Raw genomic sequence first — 23,919 nt, 5'->3', positions numbered from 1 at the left:
AGGTTTAAAAGAGAATTTCTAGAGTCAAAAAGAACAGGCTTAGGGCGCCTGGGTGGCTCAGTCGTTAAGCGTCTGCCTTCAGCTCAGGACATGATCCCAGGGTCCTGGCATCTAGCCCCGCATCTGGCTCCTTGCTCAACAGGGAGCCTGCTTCTCCCTTTGCCTGCCACTCCTTCTGCTTGTGTTCCCTCTCTCGCTGGGTCCCTCTCTGTCAAATAAATAAATAAAATCTTAAAAAAAAAAAGAACAGGGTTTGCCCATTTTCCTCTACTTTCTGAGTGACTGTAGTCAAGTACTTAACTGCTCTGTAAAATGAAGTTAATAACATTCATTTTGGACAAATCAAAGTTAATATATATTAGCTATAAATATTATAGCAATTATTTTGCATATTATTTTTTATTGTATCAGGCTATAAGCCCTGTCTTCCTAATTCATTTACTTTTGCTAGTTTAAATGAATATTTAAAGTAGCCTTGAAGGGGTACCTGGGTGGCTCAGTAGGTTAAGCATCTGCCTTTGGCTCGGGTCATGATCCCAGGGTCCTGGGATTGAGCCCCGCATTGGGCTCCGTGTTCAGCAGGAAGTCTGCTTCTCCCTCTCCTTCTGCCTGCACTCTGCCTGCTTGTGCTCTATCAAATAAACAAAATCTTAAAAAATAAATAAATAAAATAAAGTCGCCTTGAATCTATGTATGTACTGTTCCTATCACAGTTCCTAGTATATACCACATGCTCAAAAAGTTAAAGCTATAGTTATTTATTATTTGTCAATAAAGAAGGTTGGCCTGTCCTTTAAAAAGAAAGTGACATTCCAACATGTGAGGGGTTGAGCCTCCTCTAGGTGCTGGACAGGACCAGCTGCTGCAGCTGTATGAGGCCAGAGGGAAGCTCAGGTAGCGGCTCTCTTTAAATTCGACCATACTGAGCGCTTCATTCCCTGTGCGGCCTTCACTTCGTCCCAGTCCAGTTTGACGTCTGGAACCTCATCTTCTGGCTCAGGATCCTTTCTCAGGACTCCCTGCGGGGAGGCCACCACGATGGGCAGAGGGCCACATTCCTCCCGGAATTCTACAACGTGGAGGCTCTTCTTATCAGCCAGCTGTTGATGGGTTTCCTGGGCAATACCAAATTGAGAACACCAGGTTAGGTCTATGAGAAACATCTGTAACTGAAAGAACAGGAACGTCCACATACCACTTGGGGGACTTCCATTTCAGAGGATTCTGGGTAATGTATCTTGCAGCTAAACCATGGTACCTGGAGTGAATGGTATCATCTCCCCACTAGAATGGAGGAAGGGCCCCTGCCTCTGGTCTCTTGCCTTCCAAACCCCCCCAATTATGTGCCATGCCATGCCCAAAACTGAACTTGAATCTTATCAAGCCCCTAGTTCTAGCTACTGTTTTACAGGACATGCAGGGAGAGAAGACATGAAGAACCCACGGGTATTTAGCAGCACACTGGGAAGCTACAGGACAAACAACCCAGTTTCCAAGGAAAAAAAAGAGGGAAACCTACAGATTAGAAGTGCCCTAAAAGACACGGCAAGAACTTATAATGTACTGACCTTTTCTGCACTCTAACTCAAACGAATTATGCAAAAAACTTTTGTAAAATTCAAACAAATGGATATGTTACTACAAACACTACCTAGGTAATTGATGATACTGCGGCACTGTTAACTTTTAGGTATAATAGTAGTGGGGGATAATTCTTAATCCTTATCTTTTAGAAATACATACTGAAATACTTATGAATGCTACAAGGTGATGTCTGAGACCTGGTTCAAAACAACTGGGCTGCAAGGGGGAGGTGCTGAGAGACAAAGGCTGGCCACAGGCTGCTAACTGCTGGCACTGGTGGGAGGGCCGTGCGGATGCATTACAGACAGCAGCCACAGAAGTCTGGAAAAAGGCAAATACACGGAGTAGATGGCTTAGTGATAGTACATTAAAATAGCTGGTATGTCCAACCTCATGCTTCCAGACTCTGGCCATCTTGTACTATTCTAATTCTGTGTAAGTTTGAAATTAGAAAAATGAGCTATTTCATAAAAACAAAATAAAATAATTTAAATTAGTGGGTCTTACAATCAATGGCATATTGCTTAAATTGGTGACATTCTTTTTCTTTTCTAGTGGCACATGAAATAATGTAACATTTTATTTATTTATGTATTATTTTTATTATTTTTGAGAGCACATGTGCGGGGGGGGGGGGATATCCCAAGCAGACTCCACCCTCAGCACAGAGCAATGTGGGGCTCAATCTCATGACCCTGAAATCTTGACCTGAGCCGAAATCAAGAGTCAGTCGCTTAACTGACTGAGCCACCCAGGCGCCCCAAATAATGCAACATTTTATAGTTGATGGCATTTTAGAAGAGACGATAATACATGGTAATCATATCAGAAAATTCAAAGTACTAACATAAAACAAAAATATTACAGGGGCACCTGGGTGGCTCAGTCTGTTAAGGGTCTGCCTTCGGCTCAGGTCATGATCCCAGGGTCCTGGGATCCAGCCCCGCATCGGGCTCCCTGCTCAGCGGGGAGCCTTTTTTCTCCCTGTCTCTGCCCCTCCCCCCACTCGTGCACACACTCTCTCTCTCTCAAATAAATAAATAACATCTGTAAAAAACAAACAAAAAATATTACATAAAAGAACAAGTCTACTTGATCATAAATATAACCTATCTAAAACCAATACCTTAGTTACATCAAACAAACCTCTAATGAGAAGTCTGAATTTAGAAGTGCTTTTGAAGCATATTTTAGATAGTACCAACACACACACACACACACACAACTGTTCAAAAAGGATCTTTCAACCAGAGCTTTTCTTCCAATTAATTTTCCTATTTTACACAGAGATACGTACAATTATTCCACGGACCACTTTACTCAAAATCAGCTATCACACTTTCTAAATATCAGGAAGACTGTCAAAGTTGAATCTCTTGAACCTGGCTGTCTTTTCTGCTCATCCAGCTGCTAAGGTCTACCCAGCCCTTCAAAGGACAGGCCATCCTTTGGAGCAGGTGAGAGGGCAGCCCAGGAGGAGGGGCTTCTCCGCTGCAGAGCAGAGCGATTGTGCGCCTTGCCCAGGCTGAGCGGGGCAGGCTGGGTGGCAGCCCAGGGCTCTCATCTCTGCAGAGAAATAACTTGGCATTTTAATGTTCATAGTTCAGGGTGCCTGGGTGGCTCAATCGTTAAGCGTCTGCCTTCGGCTCAGGTCATGATCTCAGGATCCTGGGATCGAGTCCCATATGGGGCTCCCTGCTCAGCGGGAAGCCTGCTTCTCCCTCTCCCACTCCCCCTGCTTGTGCTCCTGCTCTATCTCTCTCTCTGTCAAATAAATAAATAAAATCTTTAATGTTCATAGTTCCTTCTAGCTTGGGTGTCCGTCTGAATGACCTATGTGGGTAACATGAAAACCGGCTGTGCTTCTCCTGAAGACAGTGCTCTCGAGTGGAAAGGCTTCACTCTAGTCCCAACTGAACAGACTAAATTAGGTAACAGCTTTTCTCTTTCTACTTTACATTTCTACAACATAAGAGTTGTAGAACAAGCATAAATTCTTTTCATAATAAAACATAGATTATAATTACTGGCTTTTATAAATATTTCATTTCACTTTAAAACAGCCATGAAGTATTTTTTAAAGGGTAATTTTCATGAACTCCCCAGTTGGAGTAACTAAACTGATGCAGCCACAGGCAGCAAAGAACGCCCAAGTGCTCAGGCGGCGCCGGGACAGCAACTCCAAGAGGCTCCCAGGACATCACGGTCTAAATGCCCACAACTGAAATATGAACACGAACTTCTATTTCAGAGCCCAGGGAAGGGTTACCTGGTGGGAGAGCCCATGGAAGAGGCCCCGTGTGAGGTTGAGCATGTTGACGGACCCAGAGATCTTGGCATACATGTCTTTGATGCCAATGAGCCGGCAGATGGTGATGATGGCCCGATGGCAGCGGAGGCCGTAGCCTAGAAAAGGAAAAACGCCATCAGTCACCCTGCTGCCTTTCACACAGCTTTGGCCTCTGAGTTTGGGAGGCCCTGGTTCACATTCTGGATTCACCACTTCCCTGGAAAACTTCCATAATGACACTGATTTAAGTGAGATGTTATAAAGACTAAAAAAATAATGGGCAAAAGCAAACCATGTGGGCAAAAAAACAGGGATGTTATAAAGATTAAGAGAAATGCGTGGAAGTTCTTGACCCCCCCAGGCCTGAGCTGGCTAATAGAGGGACACATCTGTTTTCACCCCCTCAATTGCTCAGTTGCACCGAGACCTTCCTCCTCTTCCTGGAAAAACTCCTTTCTTGGCTTTGGTAACACACCCTCTCCTCCGTTCCCTCCAAAACACAGCATCTTAATTGCTGCTTTCAGGCACTTAGTGGAACTTGCTTATCTGATGTTTCCCCCCAGTAGAATGTGGGCTCTGTGAGGGCTAAGAAATTATTTCTATTGTATCCTCAGAGCCTAGATCAGTACCCAGCAAATGCAGGTAGCAGTGAGAGAAAGACACCCCAAATTTAGACTCACATTTTGATTAGCCAGATATGGAACTCAGCACACACCTCCCTGCTTTAAGGTAGAGGATCTACTCTATGTTACTGGCTTTCTAACTTCCAGTTTGTAATGGTAATTCAATATATGTATATAAAAACTCTATTTGGATCCAAGCACCTAACACAGAACCATCCCTTCTACTTGAAAGAGTCAGTTAAATGTGGATCCCAGAGCTATGCCAGATCATGTGAAAACTAGCGACCTCAGAGGGTAGCTAAGACAGGCAACAACAGGGCGGTTTGTCCTTCTGTGCGGAGTTATATACACAGAACAAGTGTCCATGTGTGAACAAATGCATGCATGCACAGATGTGTATAAATGCACACACATCTAGAGACTGGTGCCCATGAAAGAGGGTGCAAGGCAGATCATGGAAGGGCCTGGAAGGCAGACTCTAACCTGCTACTGCTCACTGGATGATCCCAGGCAAGAGCCTCTCCCTTCTCCTCCACACCTACTCAGCAGAGGTGATGCTGAGCTCCCAAGGGAAGGCAGGTAGACTGCACAGTCCCTGGACCACACACGACACTCCCCAAACAGTAGCCAGCTTTGTACATATACAAACATCCATGTAAGAGTGGTCACAGTCCTGTGGTAATTATTTGAATGTACTTTGATTGTGAACACTTCCAGGCAGGCACTGTGTCAAAACCCCGGTTTAATCAAAGTTAAATTTGTGTGTGTGTGTGCGTGTGTGTGTGTGGTGTGATATGGGACGTGCTTGGCAGTGCTGCGGGAGGCATTAGACATCATGCTGCAGCCAAGGAAGAAGCGTCCCATGGTCAAATCAGTTTGCGAACGCCGCCTTCTCCATCCCCCCGGGAGATTCACATTGCAGAGCATGAAAGACTGCAACAATCCCAAAGATGTACAAGCATCTTTTCTTACTTTCCCTAACTGTTTTCCCACATGGCACTCTTTCTGGAGTTCACACCTTAATTAATACCTCCTCACAGAAATAGCAATGCGCAGGAACATAATTTAGGAACTGCTATCTATAACACAGCCTACTGTTTTAGCTTCAAGATCAGAATATTTAGCCCCAATGCACAGGGAGTGGGTTCAACTATATAGAAACCTGAAAAATACAGCTTCAGGAGACAGGGAAGATAAAAAAAGCAAACTTCAGCAATTAATTCAGCCATCTTCCAGAAGTCTTTCAGATACAAATGTATCTACACCAACACTGTCCAACAGAAATAGGACATAAGCCATAAATGCAAGCCATCTATGGAATTTTAAATTTTCTCATCAATGCATTTTTTAAAAAGAGGTAAAATTCATTTTAGTAATGTCTTTTCTTAACCTAATATCCCCAAAACACTATCATTTCAACATGCAATCAATAATAACTTTGAGATATTTTATCTTCTTTTTTTCCCACACTGAGCCTTTGAAATCTGGCGTATACTTGACACTTGGCAGCAGCCACCTTTCAAGTGCTTGAGAGCCACTCGGGGTCCCAGCTACCCCGGGAACAGCACAAGTCAAGAAACCCTGACGTCTGAGTGTGCGACTCAGTACTTCTCTAATAAAAATAAGGTTTTTATTAAGCATATAAATGATTATGATTTTAATGGAGAAGGCAAGTTCTCTTGGTGCACAATTAGTACTGAATTTGATGTTTTTTCTTCATTTATTTCCACATACTAGAAGCTTTGACATGAAAAATTTAGATATTTTATCTTTTTCTGATCCAAACTTTTTAAGACATACCTAGAGTATCATTTTTACTGTAGAACCACAGGCTAAACACAAATCAAAGTGCTCAAAGAATTGTATACCCAGGGTCCACTGGGCATGACTGCCCCAGCTCCGTGACCCTGAGCTCTGCCTGCCTGCTCTCTCACGGGACAGGAAGGTCCACCTCGGCATCCCCAGAGCTTAGCATAGCAACCAGCTCACAGTGTTCAATCGATACTTGACAATGCGAATGAACGACTGGAACCGAAGAAGCTGTAAGAGTCTGCCATCTAATACCATCAATAATTCTCCAGGAGGAACTGATGGTCCCACTCATCCAAACCCAACAACTCACTCAGTTGCGCTTTCCCATTCAGAGTGTGCTCTTTCCACCCAGAATTGCCCTGGAACATGCCTGTGTTCATGGGAGCCTGAGGAGACTGACTACTTTTTATTTCCCTGAGAGCCGCGGCCTGCTTAAATCTAACGTAGGCCTTTCCTTTCTGGTGTTTTCAAAAGGGAGTTCAATACATGTGATCAAAAAGAGAGGACAGGATGGATCTGTGATAATTTCTCTGCTTTATCTTTAACAAATTATAAGAGTATTTTTGGTTACCTCTGGGTTGTTTCTTCATCTTGATATGTGTCCTTTTAAATCTTAAAGAAATATCGTGGAATACTGGAGGGTAAAAACATAAACATAAGAAGGATTAGGTGTGTAGCTTTAATGCCCTTGTAAATACCCCAGTGCAACTAATACTACCCTAAGCAGCTAACACACACCGGCCAAGGATGAGTGACAAAACTCTGATTTCACTCATTACTAACCTTCTCAGGGGAGAAAATTTGTTTCTGTATTTTACACAATTATTTGTTCCAGAACATGATAACCAGCAGAGAAACACAAAGATAGCCACAGAGCTAAACTGTCACACTTAATGAAACAAGTGTAATCCTGCAAATTTTACAAGAGAAGATGAACACTCACTCGTATGGTCTTCGTATCGTTCTATATAATGCAAATAGTGAACTGCTCTGTTCTTCGCCTGAAAGAAAGAAGGCAAATAGTTTTCTTAAATCTATTGATGGAATTTACATTTTCTTGGAGATTTAAAAAAAATACCTTCCATAAAATATTTTATTACAGAAAATTTCACACTTATACAAAAACTTAATTATATACTTCTAAAAGCTAAGGATTTTAATTTTAAAAATTTGTAATCACTATCACACGTAAAAAACATTAACAATAATTCCTTAGTATCTTTGAACATCCTGTCAGAGTTCCAACCTTCGCAGCTGTCTCCCACTTTTGGTAAGCAATCACAAGTCTGCTAAAACCAACGGAAAAGAAAACAGGTGCTGCTAAGGCTGCTTTGGGGGAGATAAGTAACTTCTGACAGGAAGCCTCAGGGGAAGGTTCTTACTTTCATTGTTATTTTTTTGTAGTTCTAATGGTGACTAGCACACTGATCTTTTGCTATCAACAAAAGAAAAATGTACATACTTTTCTGAAAGCATCCATCCGATCACTGGCCTTCCCAACAGCAAAACCTTAAAAAAAAAAAAGTAAAACTATAAAAAAGGGCATAAATTTGGCACACAATGTCTTTCACCACATTTCAAGTATCAGTTCCTACAATATTGCACAGCATTTCATTTGTCTTCTGCCCAAAGAAAACCTGTTATCCAAAACAAATGATAAAACATGAGGCTATAGGGGGGCACCTGGCTGGCTCAGTTGGAAGAGCATGCAACTCTTGATCTCAGGGTTGTGAGTTCGAGCCCCACACTGGGTTGTAGAGATTACTTAAATAAATAAAACTTAAGACAAAACAAAGCAAAAACAAAAACATGAGCCTATAGAGACTCACTTATGTTTTGGGGCATTTGGGAAAGATTACATTTGAAATTATCTATGAAATCCAAGGTTAGGTATATAACACTAACTTTTATAAACCTCTAGATAAAACTAAATATACTTTAAAAAAACTTAACCATGCTCTAAATTAGTAAGATAAATGGTTTTGAACATTTTTTAAAATAGATTAAAATAACCAGAAAGGTTGGGTAAAAATATATATTGCTATAGAGTAAAACCACGACTTCACTGGAACTTTCAAATGCAATTCAGATTTCAATTAACCAGGAAATAAAATCAACAATTCTAAGTTTGTGAATGCTTAACCCTATGAAATGAGATTTATCACAATTTAACAGAAATGTTGCCACTATTTGCTATTATGTTAATTATTTACTTTGAAGAATGTATTTTATTTTTAAATTACACATAGGAAAGTAATATAAAGTAATACTGCTCCATGAGATAGAAATGCAAGACATCTGAGAACCCGGGACAAAAGGGGCTGTAGATTTTAATCCCTAGTTTGGGGGGTTTTTTTAAAGATTTTTTTTTTTTTTAATTTATTTGACAGAGAGAGAGAGACAGTGAGAGAGGGAACACAAGCAGGGGGAATGGGAGAGGGAGAAGCAGGCTTCCCACAGAGCAGGAAGCCCAAAGCGGGGCTCGATCCCAGGATCACGACCTGAGATGAAGGCACTTAATGACTGAGCCACCCAGGCGCCCCCTAATCCCTAGTTTAAACAAAACAAATTAAGCCATATAAGTCTTAGAGAAAAATACAAGTGAACTTGTATTGAAGACTTTGTAAACAAGACCCAAAACTAGAAGAGATAAAAGACTGATAAAGTTGCTATATAGGGACACCTAGGTGGCTTCGTTGGTTAAGCGTCCAACTCTTGATTTCAACTCAGTCATGATCTCAGGGTAGTGAGATCAAGCCCCGAGTCAGGCTCCACACTGGGCATGAAGCCTGCTTATGATTCTCTCTCTCCCTCTCCCTATGCCCCTCCCCTGCTCATTCTCTCTCTCTCTCTCTCAAAAAAAAAAAAAAAGCTGCTACAGAAAGGTTTAAAACTTCTGTGGATTTAAAACTTTTGTGTAGAAAAAAATTAAAAACTAAGTCAAATGTATGATAAAGGGCTAATGTCCTTAACTTACAAAGAGCTTATACCAATCAGTAAAGAAAAGAACAATCACCCAATAGGAAAATGGGTAAAACATGTAAACTAACAGATCTCAAAAAGGAAATAATGGCCAATAAACATGTAAAATGGTGCCCAAAATCTCATAATTAAAGAAATACAAATCAAAACTAAGAGATACGCTTAACAATCAGTGAAGTTTGATAATACCCAGGGCTGGCCAGGGTGTGTTGGTACGGTAGAACGTAAACTGACGCAACCTTTTGGGAGGGCAATCTGGCAATACTTATCAACATTTAAAATGCATATAACTTTAAGGCAGCAATTTCACTGCAAGAAGCTTCCCCTATTGATATACTTGGAAAAGTACACATACAAGGAGCTCACTGGTTTTTATAAGTGGTAAAAAATGGAAATAACACATTCACCAAAAGGGAAAAGGTTACAATAATTATGTTTCTCCACACAATGGAACGCTATGCAGTCAGTACAAAGAATGAGAGAGAATCTGTTTATGCTACTAAAGGAAGATCTCTGCGCATAATACTAAGCAAGGAAAGCAAGGTACAAAATTATGGATATACTCTGATCCCTCTGTGTAAATTTTTTTAAAAGGTAAATGGTGATATATGAATACAGAACTTCTGGAAGATATAAAAGTTAAGTGTTAAGAGTGGTTTCTTTTGGCAACATGGTATCACATAGGTGACTTGTTTTGACAGTGTCAGTATGCGTTTAAATAGGAAGTTTTCCAGTTTTCTTTCCCTAATACATCCATGTATACACTTCAAAACCAGACGTTCACTGGGGAAATTTTACATAAAAGTATAAAGAAGAAAATTTAAATGACGCACAAACCTTTAAACACTAACTTTTTTCAGTGTATATCCTTCTAGTCTTTTTTTTTTTTTTAAAGATTTTTTATTTATTTATTTGAGAGAGAGAGAATGAGAGAGAGAAAGCACATGAGAGGGGGGAGGATCAGAGGGAGAAGCAGACTCCCCGCCGAGCAGGGAGCCCGATGCGGGACTCGATCCCAGGACTCCAGGATCATGACCTGAGCCGAAGGCAGTGGCTTAACCAACTGAGCCACCCAGGCGCCCTCCTTCTAGTCTTTTGTTTTCATAGAAACATACTTACATTAAAAAAACAAAAATTGAGATATCATACAGTCTTCTGTGAATTTTTTTTAGTTGCTTGTTTTTAGCATTATTTTGTAAGTAATTTTCCATTATTCTTTAATGGCTACAGAATATTACAATGTGTGGCTATACTCTTTTTTGTAACTATGTCCCTATTGTTGAACATTTAGTGGCTTTTCCCCCCTAATTTTTCACTATTATACATAATACAACAGTGTCTTAAGCCCTTTCAAATATCCATTGTTCTCCATGGAAAAGGCAGGTAGAGGAAGATCTGTTCTTTTTCCTCTAAGGGATTTTATGGGTTTGCCACAAAGTTTGTGGACCCAAACCACTAAAAAGGTTGAATCTGTACAAAGAGTCTGGGCCGCAGCAAGAACCCACAGACTCCAGAGCCAAGCCCAGGCCACACCTGTCCTTTGCCTCCACCACCAGCACCATGCCTATCACACCCCATTCACCTGCAGCTCCTCTGGCGTTCCCCACCGCGACCAGGACACGGACTGATTTCTTTCTTCCCTCTTTTGCTGTCATATTGAAAACATTTCTTACCTAAAAGACAAAATGTTTCATATATATTACACCTTAAGAAAATTCTGGGGGCACCTGGCTGGCTCAGTCAGTAGAACATGCAACTCTTGATCTCGGGGTTGTTGAGTTCAAGCCCCACGTTGGGTGTGGAGATTACTTAAAAATGAAATTAAAAAAAAAAGAATATTCTGAAGTGAGGAACCGGAGTGACCTCGTTACACACACCCGCCCATGCCAAGTAGCTACATCATCGTCCAAGTCATGAGCACCAACAGCAAACTTTCTCCAAAGGAAACCTCTCTCCACACTATTTCTTCAGTGGTGAAATGGACATAAGACTTTCCCTTCCTATTTCATAAGATTGTTAGAAGGTTGGACTGAGATATCTTTTGAAGGGATTCAAAACTCTACAATTCAATATACACTATTTTAATGAACTTCACAAAGGAAGAGAGTTGCTGATTAAATTTTGAAAGAATTTATAACTGACTGATAACATATCCCAATTATCAGAAATGTTAAGATATGAAAAAATGTGCATCTTAGAAATGAATGAAAATGCAGTACATAGAAAGAATTAGGATAAGACTGGATCTCTATGCTAAGGATTAGGCTCACCTGATAATACAAAATTTGGAAATACCTGCTTATTATAAACTACAGGAAATTCTATGTTTTATTTTGTTTGCTTATTTTGTTGTGGGTTTTTTTTTGCGTATTTAAAAGGCCAGGAATTATCAACCTGTTACCTTTAACTGCTTACATGGCAAGTCCTTTCCCATAAAATAAGGTTAAAGGAAAAGGAAGCTCCAATCCACACCCATGGATAATCTTATAGGAAATCATCCACGGATACAGAATTTTTCAAAGGGATTACTTCCAAAAGGTATAAACTGGGACCCAAGGACATAAAATGCTTGTAAACATATTTTAAATTACTGATAATGATGAAAGAATATACATATCCGATCACAAATCAACAAGTGGTTTTTCCATATGGTATTTAACCCTGACCACGTATGTGGTACTAGCTCAAAGGGAAGCTCATTCTCTTAGGAAGTGCCCTGGAAAGAGTGATTGAAATTTACCTGATACAGGCTTCAGTTTCAAGGACCCACAAACAGCCCTGCAGATTATTTCCTCATCAAGAGCTGGGCACTCACAGCAACTCCAAGCTTTCTTCCCCTGCCCCATGGGGTTCCTCCCCTCTGCTCTCTGAACTGAGTGCCAAATACAGCTTGTTTAGGATTCAAGGATAAATTGCTAATCCTACTTTAGCTTTAAGAGGGAGGATTTTAATAGTAATTTCCAAATTCCATTCTCAACAATACCACTGAGGTTGCCTTGTCATGAAACCACAACTGGTAACCCCCACAAAGGGCAGCAGTCAGGAGAGCCAGTATCAAGTAACTGAAATTAAAATGTCATTATTTCCTTATCCAAATCAGCTCTCTGTCTCAGAAAAAGTCATGCATCAAGGGCTTTTCCTTGGGGGCACTGGGTGTCGCAATCAGTGAAGCATCCAACTCTTGATTTCAGCTCAGGTCATGATCTCAGGGTCATGACACTGAGCCCTGCATTGGACTCTACGCTGGGTATGAAGCCTGCTTGAGATCCTCTCTATACCTCTCCCTCTGCCCACCCCCGCCTCCATCTTCCCCTTTCCCCCACCCTGTACTCTCAAAAAAAAAAGAGCTTTCCTCATGGTTCCTCTTGTGCTATTCCCACTCCACCCACCCCAACTTCTCCAAAGGCTCAACTGGGTATTTAATTCTGCATGCCTACCTCAAGTATCCTGGTATCAAAATCATCATATGTTTCTGTAGAGAGAAAAGAAGCAGGCACCCAGATTAATGTGTCTATATAGTTAGTGCATGAAAGCATTTTTCAACACAGGCACCACCAGCAATTTTTAAGTGAGAAAGAATCTCAGATCTTTTGTTGCCACTCCCTGGTCATCCATCACCAGTGACTGCTCCCGCACTAAATTCATAAACTCCGCCACCCTCTCCCTGACTGCATCATCCCACCTTTCCAGCTCTCTCACCCAACAACTCACATGGTGATGGTTCCTGGAGCTCCCCAGCACCTCCAGACTCTTGACCACTATCTTCCCTTCCCTCTAACCCTCTCTGGTCTTCACAGCCTCTACCACTCAGCCAAGACACCACAAGCCATCACTTCCACCAGATCTTCCAAATGTCCTCAATTCCCTCACCCTCTTCTCTCTCCACCCTGCTATCCAGGCCAGAATCAATGTGCCTGCCTGGCCACACCTGGCCTGCTGGGTGCTGCTGGAGAGAAGTCAAAGCACAGTACACATGTGGGCCACTGCAGATTCATGGTCTCCAACTCAATCTAAGTCCTCCCTGCTGCCCACTGGCCTTTTATGTCCTTCTAGGTCTTTTTCTACTCACCACAGCAGCCATTTCAAACACTCTCTGAGTTCTTTTATTTTTATTTATTTTTCCTATAGAAAATTCCAATCATATAAAAAATAAGAGAGAACAGCAAAATGAAATCTTACATACCCATTAGCCAGCTTCAATAATTATCAACTCATAGCCAATCTTCTGTTCTCTAAACTCTTAACTCCTATTCCACTGGATAATTTTGAAGCCAGTCCCAGATACCCTGCCTCTTCATCAAAAGATTGTGGTGGCCATGCTCATCCATGCCCCCATCCTACTTTCAACAGATGACCCCACGTCCTCCTCACAGACTAACTGAAGCCACCAGACAGACAGCACTCACACACCATGCCCCCAGCATGCACACATTTCCACTACCGACCGCACAGGCTCCCCTGAATCCGTGGGCACAAGTTAACCCATTTATCCATTCTGGATCTGGGCCCTCATTAGGGATTTAGTTTATGGGTTTTTTCTCTCCAATCCATACCTTCATCCTCCCAACTGAAGCATTTTGCTCCATTCTAAGCACATTCACCTGAATCTCTCCATCTCAACTCCTCCTCTGCTCTTTAAGCCAAACTTGAGAAAGTAGCCAAACTCTTGTCTATTTCTTCATCTCCTACTAATTGACAAGAGTGAATTTTTCAGATGGATTTTTATTTCTTTACATATTTGGAATGGGGTTGGGGGGGAGGACTGTTTTCTAATTTGGCCTGATAAATTTTATCAATTTTTATTTCATGTATGCTTTTATAAAGCTGAACAACTATCTGGTTTACCTTCTGTTATCAAAACTGCACTCCCAAACCATACTGCTCCATAGGTACCCCAGGGGAAACTGTTTTCGGGCAACTGCATCCTACAAGTGTTTTGTATAGATCCAAAATGCATACTACCACATTCAAGGTTCTGAGAAGCCACACAGTAAGGATGCCAAAAGCCAGTACTTTGCTTCCTATGTGTCAAATACTTCTTGGTTATGGGCCTCTAAAGTTCCATAAACTACAACTGAATAATAATGTGAAGTTATTCCAATAATGCTCAAATCCTTTCTTAGAAAAAGGCAATCTAAACAGACAAGTAAATAAAATCCTATTAAGGAATTCTAGAACTGTAAGTGCTCTCTCTGTCACAAAGGGAAGCAACACCAGGACTCTGCTACCTCCATTGGGACCAGGGTCAGGGGGGCCAAGACTGACACCTCCCCATGTGTTTCCGCTCCATCCTCGCTCCCGTTTAACCTTCGTCTTCCTCTTCCGGTCCCACTCTTCCCTCTGCTGGACCAGGTCAGCCTCTACCTTCTCCTGCTCTTCCTTGCTTCTTTGGGCAATGGTCTGCACAGCTCCCTCTCTCATAAGAGGGACATTCAGACCAGGCCAGAGGAAGCCATGACGCCCTGAAGGTTTAAAAAAATACATTAATAAGAATTTTTTTAAAAATCATTCATTTCTTCGGAGGGGTAGACGAACCATGGGAGACGATGGACTCTGAAGGGCAGGCAGGGTTCTAGAGGGGAGGGGGGTGGGAGGACAGGTTGGCCTGGTGGTGGGTATTGAGGAGGGCACGTTCTGCATGGAGCACTGGGTGTTATGCACAGGCAATGAGTCATGGAACACTTCATTTAAAACTAATGTTGTAATGTATGGGGATTAACATAAGAATAAAAAAAAAAAAAGGAAAAAAAATATATAATAAAAATCATTCATTTCTTAAATGTTAAAATGGCAGGCAACGGGTGTATAGACAATGACACTGCTGGACAGAGCTTAAACTAATGATCATCTGGCAGGCCACTTGGCACTGTCTATTAAAATTTTAAGTGTACCGTCCCCGTAACTGGTAATTCCACTTCATGATTACCTAGAGAAACATTCCTACACAAGTACAAGGCATAAGTGTGCTTGGACAAGGAGGGCCACTGAAATGTTACTTGTAAAGGCAAAGAGTGGAAATAATCTACATGTAAAGCAATATTGGACTGGTTAAATGAACTATGGCATCTTCAGCCCATGAAATATTCTGCACTAAGCTGAAAGAGTAAGGTGGCGATATGGATTCTGATATGGAACAATTTCCAAGACCTATTATTGAGTGAAAAAAGTAAACTATAGGACAGTACATACCATGAGATAATTTAATTTTTTTAAGAAAATATATGGTTTTTTGAGGGTATTTATGTATATAAAAATATTAAAAAACGTCAGAAGGAAACATCAAAATGAGATCAATGCCTTGCTTGGGGGCAGCAACTGGGATTGGAAGAGACAGAAAGGGCATCAAGGGGACTTTAGATTTCTCTATAATCTTTGAATTTTTCGGTATATGTAATACGATTGTCGTAACTTTTAAAAACGTTAAAAAATAAGATACAAGGTGAGTCACTAGAGAAAAACATTCAAATAGACAAGTGCAGTGAACAGTGTTTTCTTTATGCCTGAGGCCTATTACAATAAAGGATAATTTGTCAGCCACCACAGCACAAAATATCGACTCAAGTACACTGTACTATTTTGACTCTTCAAAAAACACAAGTATAAACGATCATGTGTTCCAAGGGTTGGCAAATTAAGGCCCAGGGGCCAAGCCCTGCCCACCACTTGTTTTTGTCAAGCTTTACTGGAACACAGCTATCCCGGTTTGATCACGTATTATCTAGGACTGTTTTTGAGCTCCCATGGCAGAGCTGAATAGTTGGACAGAGCAGAGTTTTAGTGACTCACTAAAGCTAAAAATATTTACTAACTGGCCCTTTACAGATAAAGTTTGCCATCTCTCTCAATGAATCATAAGCTCCTTGAGGGCAGTGACTGTTGCAGAAGATGCAGACACAATGGCACTTAAGGCTTGTTGAATGAAAAACTGAATGAATTCCTTTCTATGGGATTTTCTTCCCCCAGAATCATGCGGCATTAAGTGGGCCATCTGGTTGAACTCTAAAGCTACAGACCCTAATGCCCTTCTTGAGAAATGTATGAGGCTTCTAGACTATAAAAATCTCTATACAACTAGGAGGAAAACCTTAAAAGGCACATTAGCTTTTTTATAAATAAGCTTACCTTCACCAATGATCTGACCCCTGTTCAAATCCTTTTTTCTCTTTTTCTTAGTTCTTTTGCCTCTTCCTTTTCTTGCTCCTGCTCCAGTCTCTGCTAAAGCGCCTTTCCAAAGCTCATCGGCTGTCACTGTAATGAAACAGGTTTTTTGGTTTTTTAATTACCAAGCAATGATCTATGGTCCCCTACTTAATAAAAAAGGCCAGAAGAGGCCAACTTCACTTGTATCACTGTAAAATTGTAGGTCATTTTCTTCTTTTTTGATTTTCTGTATTTACCAAATAATCTAAAATGAACTGGCTTTATAATCCTCTTTTTAAAAAAAAAAAAAAACAGAAACTCTGTTTTTTTTAAGTAATCTCTACACCCAATGTGGGGCTTGAACTCACAACCTCAAAATCAAGAATTGCATGCTGACCAAATGAGCCAACCAGGCACCCCAATTCTAATTTCTTTTAATTTGCCTAACTGTGAGTTCTGAAATCAATCTCCATTTATTACAAGCTAATTTCAGTTCAGATTGGACTATTTCAAATACCACTGCAAGTAGGAGTAGTGTTAGCAAAACAATGTCTAGTTAAAATTAACTCTTCCTGATTTGTACTATCTCCCCAGCTAAAAGTGCAACTGAAAACAGACTTTGAGTATATTCTTGTTGTGAATCTAAATCAGCAGGGATTCGGGCCACAATTCAACACTCTTTAGGTCTCAGGTGCCCCAAACAAGGGGATTAAAGTAAACTAGTGCGCCCCAAAGTACAGTACAAATACAAAGTACAGTCGGTAGTATGTGAGATAATTCTAGGAGGTACACTGAGGAATATTTTTATTTTAATAGCACATCATATACTAATTTCTAATGTGTTAATTCATTAAAGAAAGAAGAAAAATTAAGATACAAAAGCACCTTTTATTTTCCTGTTTCACGAAATGGGAAGTTTGTGGCCAGGCTACGTACATTTAGTGAAGAAACTATAGGATCTATACTGTTGCCCCATCAAATTACTGGGAGAAGAACTACAGCACAGTGTCTGTGGCGCACAGGTCAAGCTGCTGAAATGATGGTTGTCTCTGGTCCCTGGAGACGCGAGAGGGCCTGTAGGTGATGGAATAAAACTCTGAGTTAGATGCCCATGCCTGTGAAAAAGTATTGCCAGCACCAAATAATTAATCATTCCTGATGCAAGTAAGTCACTAAAATCCTGAGGACAGCTTTTCTTTAAAAAATAAATCAAAACTTAGACCACTGAGCTAACTGCCCATCCTCGTTACAGAAGTGATAGTTCATGCACATAATGGATGCAGCTGTCTAAAGAAAGAAGTAGATCTGTCCTTCCCGGGGTCCCCACGGTGCTATGTTGCCCTGACAACCCCATGATCAGCACTGTTACTCTGGGCAAATGGTGACCTCTGCTGTATTCAGCAGGCAATGTGCCCGTGTGGAAAGACCTGTAAATGGTCTGGTTAGAAGAGCACAGTGCCTAACACTAGAGCAGCCTACCCTTCATGTTGAAAAAACAAGGAGGGGACATGAATATACTTTATAGACTAATTTCAGAAGCAATATGTAAGAAAATGGTCACAGCGGTTGCCTCTGAGGAAGAAGACTGATGTGTTTGTGGTTAGTAGGAGAGATTTCCTTTTTTTTTTTTTGCGTTTTTTTGGGAATTTTTCTTTTTTTTTTTTTTAAGATTTTATTTATTTATTTGAGAGAGAGAGAATGAGAGAGAGCACATGAGAGAGGGGAGGGTCAGAGGGAGAAGCAGACTCCCCACTGAGCAGGGAGCCCGATGCGGGACTCGATCCAGGGACTCCAGGATCATGACCCGAGCCGAAGGCAGTCGCCTAACCAACTGAGCCACCCAGGCGCCCTGGAATTTTTCTAACCATATGCATGTGTCACATAAGAAAACGTTTTCAAATAGCCATGTCTTAGAGGCAGCCATCTGACCAATCCCATGGATGGTAGTGTCCTGTGAGAGAGACGGCAGGGTGACAGGAATCAAGGACTCAAGGAAATGGGAATGTTGATCACAAAAACAGTGCACACACTCCAGCTTTGTATTTCAATGGAGAATTTAGTCACTATGAGAAAAGTGAGGAGGGGGAGAGAGGAAAGCTCGGGTAAGCTCTGGACCCCTCAAGCAAGGCATGAAGGCATCTCAACAAGTGGGGTTAACAAGATAAAAGGCAGTTGAGACTAAAAGTAAAGTTCAGCACAGAGAGTTCCAGAAGGTCAAGGACACAATGAGATTTCAATTCTGCCTTAACCATAGGAAAAGGCATTTCACTGACCACAAACACAACATGGGCTCCGGAAAGGCTGGCTTCCTTCCCTGCTGGAGAGTAACTGAAGACAGGGCCCTGTACTGTGTCAGTGTGGGAGCAAAGGCCTCTGCAAAGACACAGCTTTACTGGGATGCATCACAGTACCCAGACAGCTCTGGACCCAGTCCTGCCATTTACTGGCTATGCGATCTTGAGCGAGTCACTAAGCCTCTCAGAGGCTCACTCCATCATCTACAAAATGGAAATGAAACCCCCTCATAAAAACTGGTGAGAATTAACCAATATAACATGTTACAAGCCTGACACACAGGTATTACTCCAAAAATCATAGCTATTATTTTTTTTAAAGCCTTGAAGTATAACAACTGTAATCAAAAAAAACTTGAAAACTATTCTAGCCCTTATGCGCTTCCACTATAAAGAATGTGTGTTAATGCAATATATGTTAAGAAAAAAAAAAGAAGAAGAAGGTAGCGGGAGGGGAAGAATGAAGCGAGGGAAATCGGAGGGGTAGATAAACCATGAGAGACGATGGACTCTGAAAAACAAACTGAGGGTTCTAGAGGGGAGGGGGGTGGGAGGATGGGTTAGCCTGGTGGTGGGTATTGAGGAGGGCACATTCTGCATGGAGCACTGGGTGTTATGCACAAACAATGAATCATGGAACACTTCATCTAAAAGTAATGATGTAATGTATGGGGATTAACATAAGAATAAAAAAAAAAGAAAAAAAAGAATGTGTGTTGTTCATTTACGTTTATGCCTACATAAAGTACTCTAGCATTAGCTCTTATAAGAAAAGGCAGTTGGATTAACGAATCTCACCTTTGCTGAGAACAGTCTTCAATGCCAAAATGGAAGCTGTTGGAAAGGTGTTTTGGTAAAGCTGTCTGGACCATATGTGACCTGTAAATTAAAAAAAAAAATTCTTTTAAGATACATTTCTACATTAAAAGGAACATTCTTAACACCCAAAGAATATTAATATCTATAGGATAAAAGAACCAAGAGAAGTAAATGAGTCATTTCCGGGTCCATGATCACTTGAATATCACATTGTATCTTCTCCTTCATGCTCACATCTAACCAGTTACCAAGCCCTATAAAGTCTCCTCAAAAATCTATCAGCCGCATCCTCTCCCATGGTCTTACTGCCCCTTCTTTGCTCAGGCTCCATCCCTCAGCCACAAGATAACAATAGTCCCTTGGCAGGTCTTGCTGCTCCCTTCTAATTCTCTATCTGTTGTCAGGCAGGCCTTTCTAAAATAACGCCTGGTCACTTCCCAGGCCCGATTTATCATTCTTTGGCTCCCTACTGCCTGCAGAACAAAGTCAAAACTCCTCAACATGGCCTACAGGACTGCAACATGGCCCCAACCTTCCACATCAGCCTCACCTGCCACCACTACCCCCTCCACCCTCTTTCACTACACCAGACTTCTAGTCATTCTTGAACACACTCTGCTCTTCAATCCCTTTAAGTCTCTGACATGTTCTCCTGAAACATCACCTCTGGGTGAAGGCTCCCTAATTCCCACAGTGCTCCCCAAGCCCTCTGCTCTCCTCTCTCCTCCGAAGCCCCGGTGGCACCCAGCCGCAACCATACTGTGAGCCACTTCACTCGGAACAGTGCTTCCAAACAGGCTCTGACAGCATTTACTGGTAACTGCTTTTTGAAAAGGGTACCAAGGTAAATTAGTGGGGTAAGAATAATCTTTTCAAGAAATGGTACTGGTACAACCTAATATCCACATGCAAAAGAATGAAGTTAGAGCCCTACTTCATACCATATATAGAAATCAATTCAAAATGGATCAAAGACCTAAAGTTACGAGGAAAAACTATAAAACGCTTAGAAAAAACCCTAAGGGTAAATCATCATGACCTTGAATTTGGCTTTGGTTTCTTAGATATGCTAAAAGCATACGCAACCAAAATTAGATAAATCGGACTTCACCAAAATTTAAAACATTTGTGCTTCAAGGGACATTATATTCAGAGAGTGAAAAGATAACATACAGACTGGGAGAAAATTTTTGCAAATCATATATCTGACAAAGAAACTGCATCTAGAATATAAAGAACTCTAACAATTCACTAATAAAAAAACAACCGTAGAAATGGGTAAAGAGGGGCGCCTGGGTGGCTCAGTTGGTTAAGCGACTGCCTTCGGCTCAGGTCATGATCCTGGAGTCCCTGGATCGGGTCCTGGATCGGGTCCCGCATCGGGCTCCCTGCTCGGCGGGGAGTCTGCTTCTCCCTCTGACCCTCCCCCTCTCCTGCTCTCTCTCTCTCTCAAATAAATAAATAAATAAAATCTTAAAAAAAAAAAAAGAAAGAAATGGGTAAAGATTTGAACAGACATTTCTCCAAAGAATATTTATAAATGGCCAAATAAACACAAAAAAAGATGTTCATAAGCCATCAGGGAAATGCAAATCAAAACCACAAACTGATATCACTTCATACCCACTAGGATGACTATAATCAAAAAGACAGATAATAACAAATGCTGACAAGAATGTAGAGAAATAAGAACCCTCATGCACTGCTGGTGGGAATGTAAAATGATGCAGCTATGTGAGAAAACAATTTAGCCATTCCTCAAAAAGTTAAACATGGAATTACCATTTGATCCAGCAATTCTACTCCCAGGTCTGCACACAAGAGAAACAAAAATATTTCACACAAATATTTATAGCAACATCAGGCATAATGGCCAGAAGGTGGAAACAAGCCAAATATTCATCAACTGATAAATGGATAAACAAAATGTAGTATGTACACGCAACAGAAATTCAGCCATAAAAAGGAATGAAGTACTGATACATGCTACAACATGAATGAATCTTGACAACCTTATGCTAAGTGAAAGAAGCCAATCACAAAAGACCACACAGCATATGAAATATCCAGAACATGCAAACTATAGAGAGAGAAAGATAAGTGGTTGCCCAGAGCTGGGGGCAATGAGGAACTGGGGAGATGACAGCCAAAGGGCATACTTTTGGGGTGAGGAAAAGGTTCTAAAAGTTGATTATATGGTGATGGTTGTATAGTTTTGTGAATATACTAAAAACCACTAAATTGTACACTTTAAGAGGATAATTGTATGGTGTGTAAATTACATCTCAATAAAGCTGCTACCAAAAGAAAAGTTTATAATATACCAGAAAAGGGGGTGGGTAAACAAAACAAAACAAACAAACAAAAACCAGGCTCTGGAGCCAAGTGGTATGGGTACAAAAACCTGACCCTCTTCCAGTGTAACCTTGAACACATTTCCCAACCTCCGTGTCTTGATTCCCTCATCTGTATAATGGGAATAATAAAGGCATCTATCTCACAAAGGCACTGTGCAGATGAAGTAAGGAAGAGCATAAAGAGCTTAAGATAGTCCCTGGAACACAGTTAAGAGCTCATGAAGTAAAGCTCCAAGTGCCACAGGTGCTATTTGAATGGAGCCTTGAAAAAGGAGGAGGTAGTCACAACACGGACAGAGGTAAAGAATGTTCAGGACAGATTTTTCTGCCAAATGATTTCAGGTTAAGTTTCCCAACAAAATGAGTTACAAGAAAATCTTCTGTTTTTAGAGGTCTTTGGGTTTCGGAATTACGAATGCTGGGTTGTGGATTTACAATAAAATAGAGCGAAGAAAAAAGGCCAAGTCGATCATGAAGCACAGAAATAGACCTTATGCTAAAGGATATATAGCAGATTGCCCCTCCTCAGGCTGCAAACCAACAAAGGTGGGAGAGAACAATTTAACAGCAAAACCACGGGCATTCAAAACATCCTCCTTTTCAATAATGACACTGATCAGCCCGGAATCTAAAATGACTGATACTAACCTTATCCGACTCAAGCTGGAGGACTGCCTCCACCTGCCTCGAACCCACATCGACATCTCCACATGAACCCACCACCAAATGAATCACCATCACGCCCGCCGGGAGGACGATGCATGCTTCCCAGTTCCCCGCGCCTCTTAGCCAAGCACGCACGAGCAGTTTGGTGAACTGGAAGGAGCCTTGGACGGCGTCCAGTCCACCCTCACTTTACAGACGGAGCCCTGCGATCCAGAGAAGGCGCGGGAGCCCGCAAGGTCACACAGCGGCTCAGGAAAGGACGGGAGCCGAGCATGATGGACCCAGGAGCCGCGTCCTGTCGCTTCTTTCCGCCCGTGTATCTGCAGTCCGCGGGCGAGCCCCCGCTCCCGCCCCGGCTCAGAGCCCCTCTCCCAACATCCCGGCTCTCACCCGCCCGCAGGCCACACAGCGCAGGGAGACAGCCAGCGGCGCGTACCGCCGCCGCCATGGTGGAGCCCTGAGAGCGCCTCCGTCAGGACCGCCTTCTCCACCGCCTGCAGCGACTGCAACTCCCGAACGACTGGCCACAGCCTGCGGCCGAATTCCCGAGGCCAGAGGGCCGCGCCGCAGCGCAGACCCGGGTGGGGATTGTCTGTCCCGGCAGCAGGATACAGTGAATCCGGCGCAGCCGCGGACAGCCCCCTCTGGGGTCCTTGCGTTAGGACCCGGGGGCGGGGCTTGGGCTGGCTGCGGGTGGGGGCGGAGCTGGCTCATAGTGTACTCTGCCGGGAGGGGAGGACAGTGACCAGGCTGAAAAGGCCGGGGCGCTTCGGTTCGGTAAGGTCCGCCTAGGGCTGACAGGAGATGGGGCTGCGGACCGTTGGCAACAAGAAGTGCGAGGTACAGACGAGCACGGAAAGGGTCTAAGTAAAGGTGCAGGGGGTGATGTCTCGAGGAGGTTTAGAATAGGTAAGACAGTATAATAAAGTCGTTCATACCCAACTCCAGAAAAGCTCTGCAGTTTTTAGATTTATTAAGCACGTCAGGTACCTTGGCACGCATTTACCTATTCTTCTGATTCTAACGTTTGGTCACACACTCATCTCCCAATCCTACGCTGTGGTGTTTTCACCAACCCCGCTCATGGCTTCATAGCACCTGGGCCTGCCCGGATTGCCCAAGTATGTGGCCGGAGAAAAGATACGGACTTCTTTTTTTTTATTTTATTTTATTATGTTATGTTAGTCACCATACAGTACATCATTAGTTTTTGATGTAGTGTTCCATGATTCATTGAAGATACAGGCTTCTTGTAAGAAGCTAATACTCCTGCTCAGCCAGACCTTCGATTTTCAAATTCAGTATAACAATTTTCAAACATACAGGAAAACAAAAACAGTGACAAATTAGGA

The 23,919-nt window shown here is 42.0% G+C and overlaps 1 protein-coding gene across 2 annotated transcripts; it reads right to left on the bottom strand.

The window, feature by feature from the left end:
- Positions 1-742: 742 nt before the first annotated feature.
- On the bottom strand, positions 743-23,188 carry MRPS5 (mitochondrial ribosomal protein S5). Of its 2 annotated transcripts, none has more exons than XM_035001021.1 (12): positions 22,958-23,188; positions 19,524-19,604; positions 17,368-17,505; positions 16,414-16,539; positions 14,520-14,753; positions 12,729-12,763; positions 10,874-10,964; positions 7,772-7,818; positions 7,253-7,310; positions 6,881-6,943; positions 3,854-3,990; positions 743-1,115 (listed from the first exon to the last, which is right to left on the bottom strand). In XM_035001021.1, exons 1-12 carry the CDS (start codon positions 23,013-23,015, stop codon positions 891-893), a joined length of 1,293 nt encoding a protein of 430 aa, XP_034856912.1. In that variant the 5' UTR covers positions 23,016-23,188; the 3' UTR covers positions 743-890. The 2 variants fall into 2 exon arrangements, with proteins under 2 accessions (XP_034856912.1, XP_034856913.1); XM_035001022.1 differs by having other exon boundaries at positions 23,004-23,178.
- Between the last annotated feature and the right edge of the window lie 731 nt (positions 23,189-23,919).

The sequence above is a fragment of the Mirounga leonina genome, unplaced genomic scaffold (assembly GCF_011800145.1).
Source record: "Mirounga leonina isolate KUSES-001 unplaced genomic scaffold, KU_Mleo_1.0 Mir_125, whole genome shotgun sequence".
NCBI lineage: Eukaryota > Metazoa > Chordata > Mammalia > Carnivora > Phocidae > Mirounga > Mirounga leonina.
The sequence above is the reverse complement of the archived record's forward strand: the minus strand, read 5'-3'. Positions and strand labels throughout refer to the sequence as shown.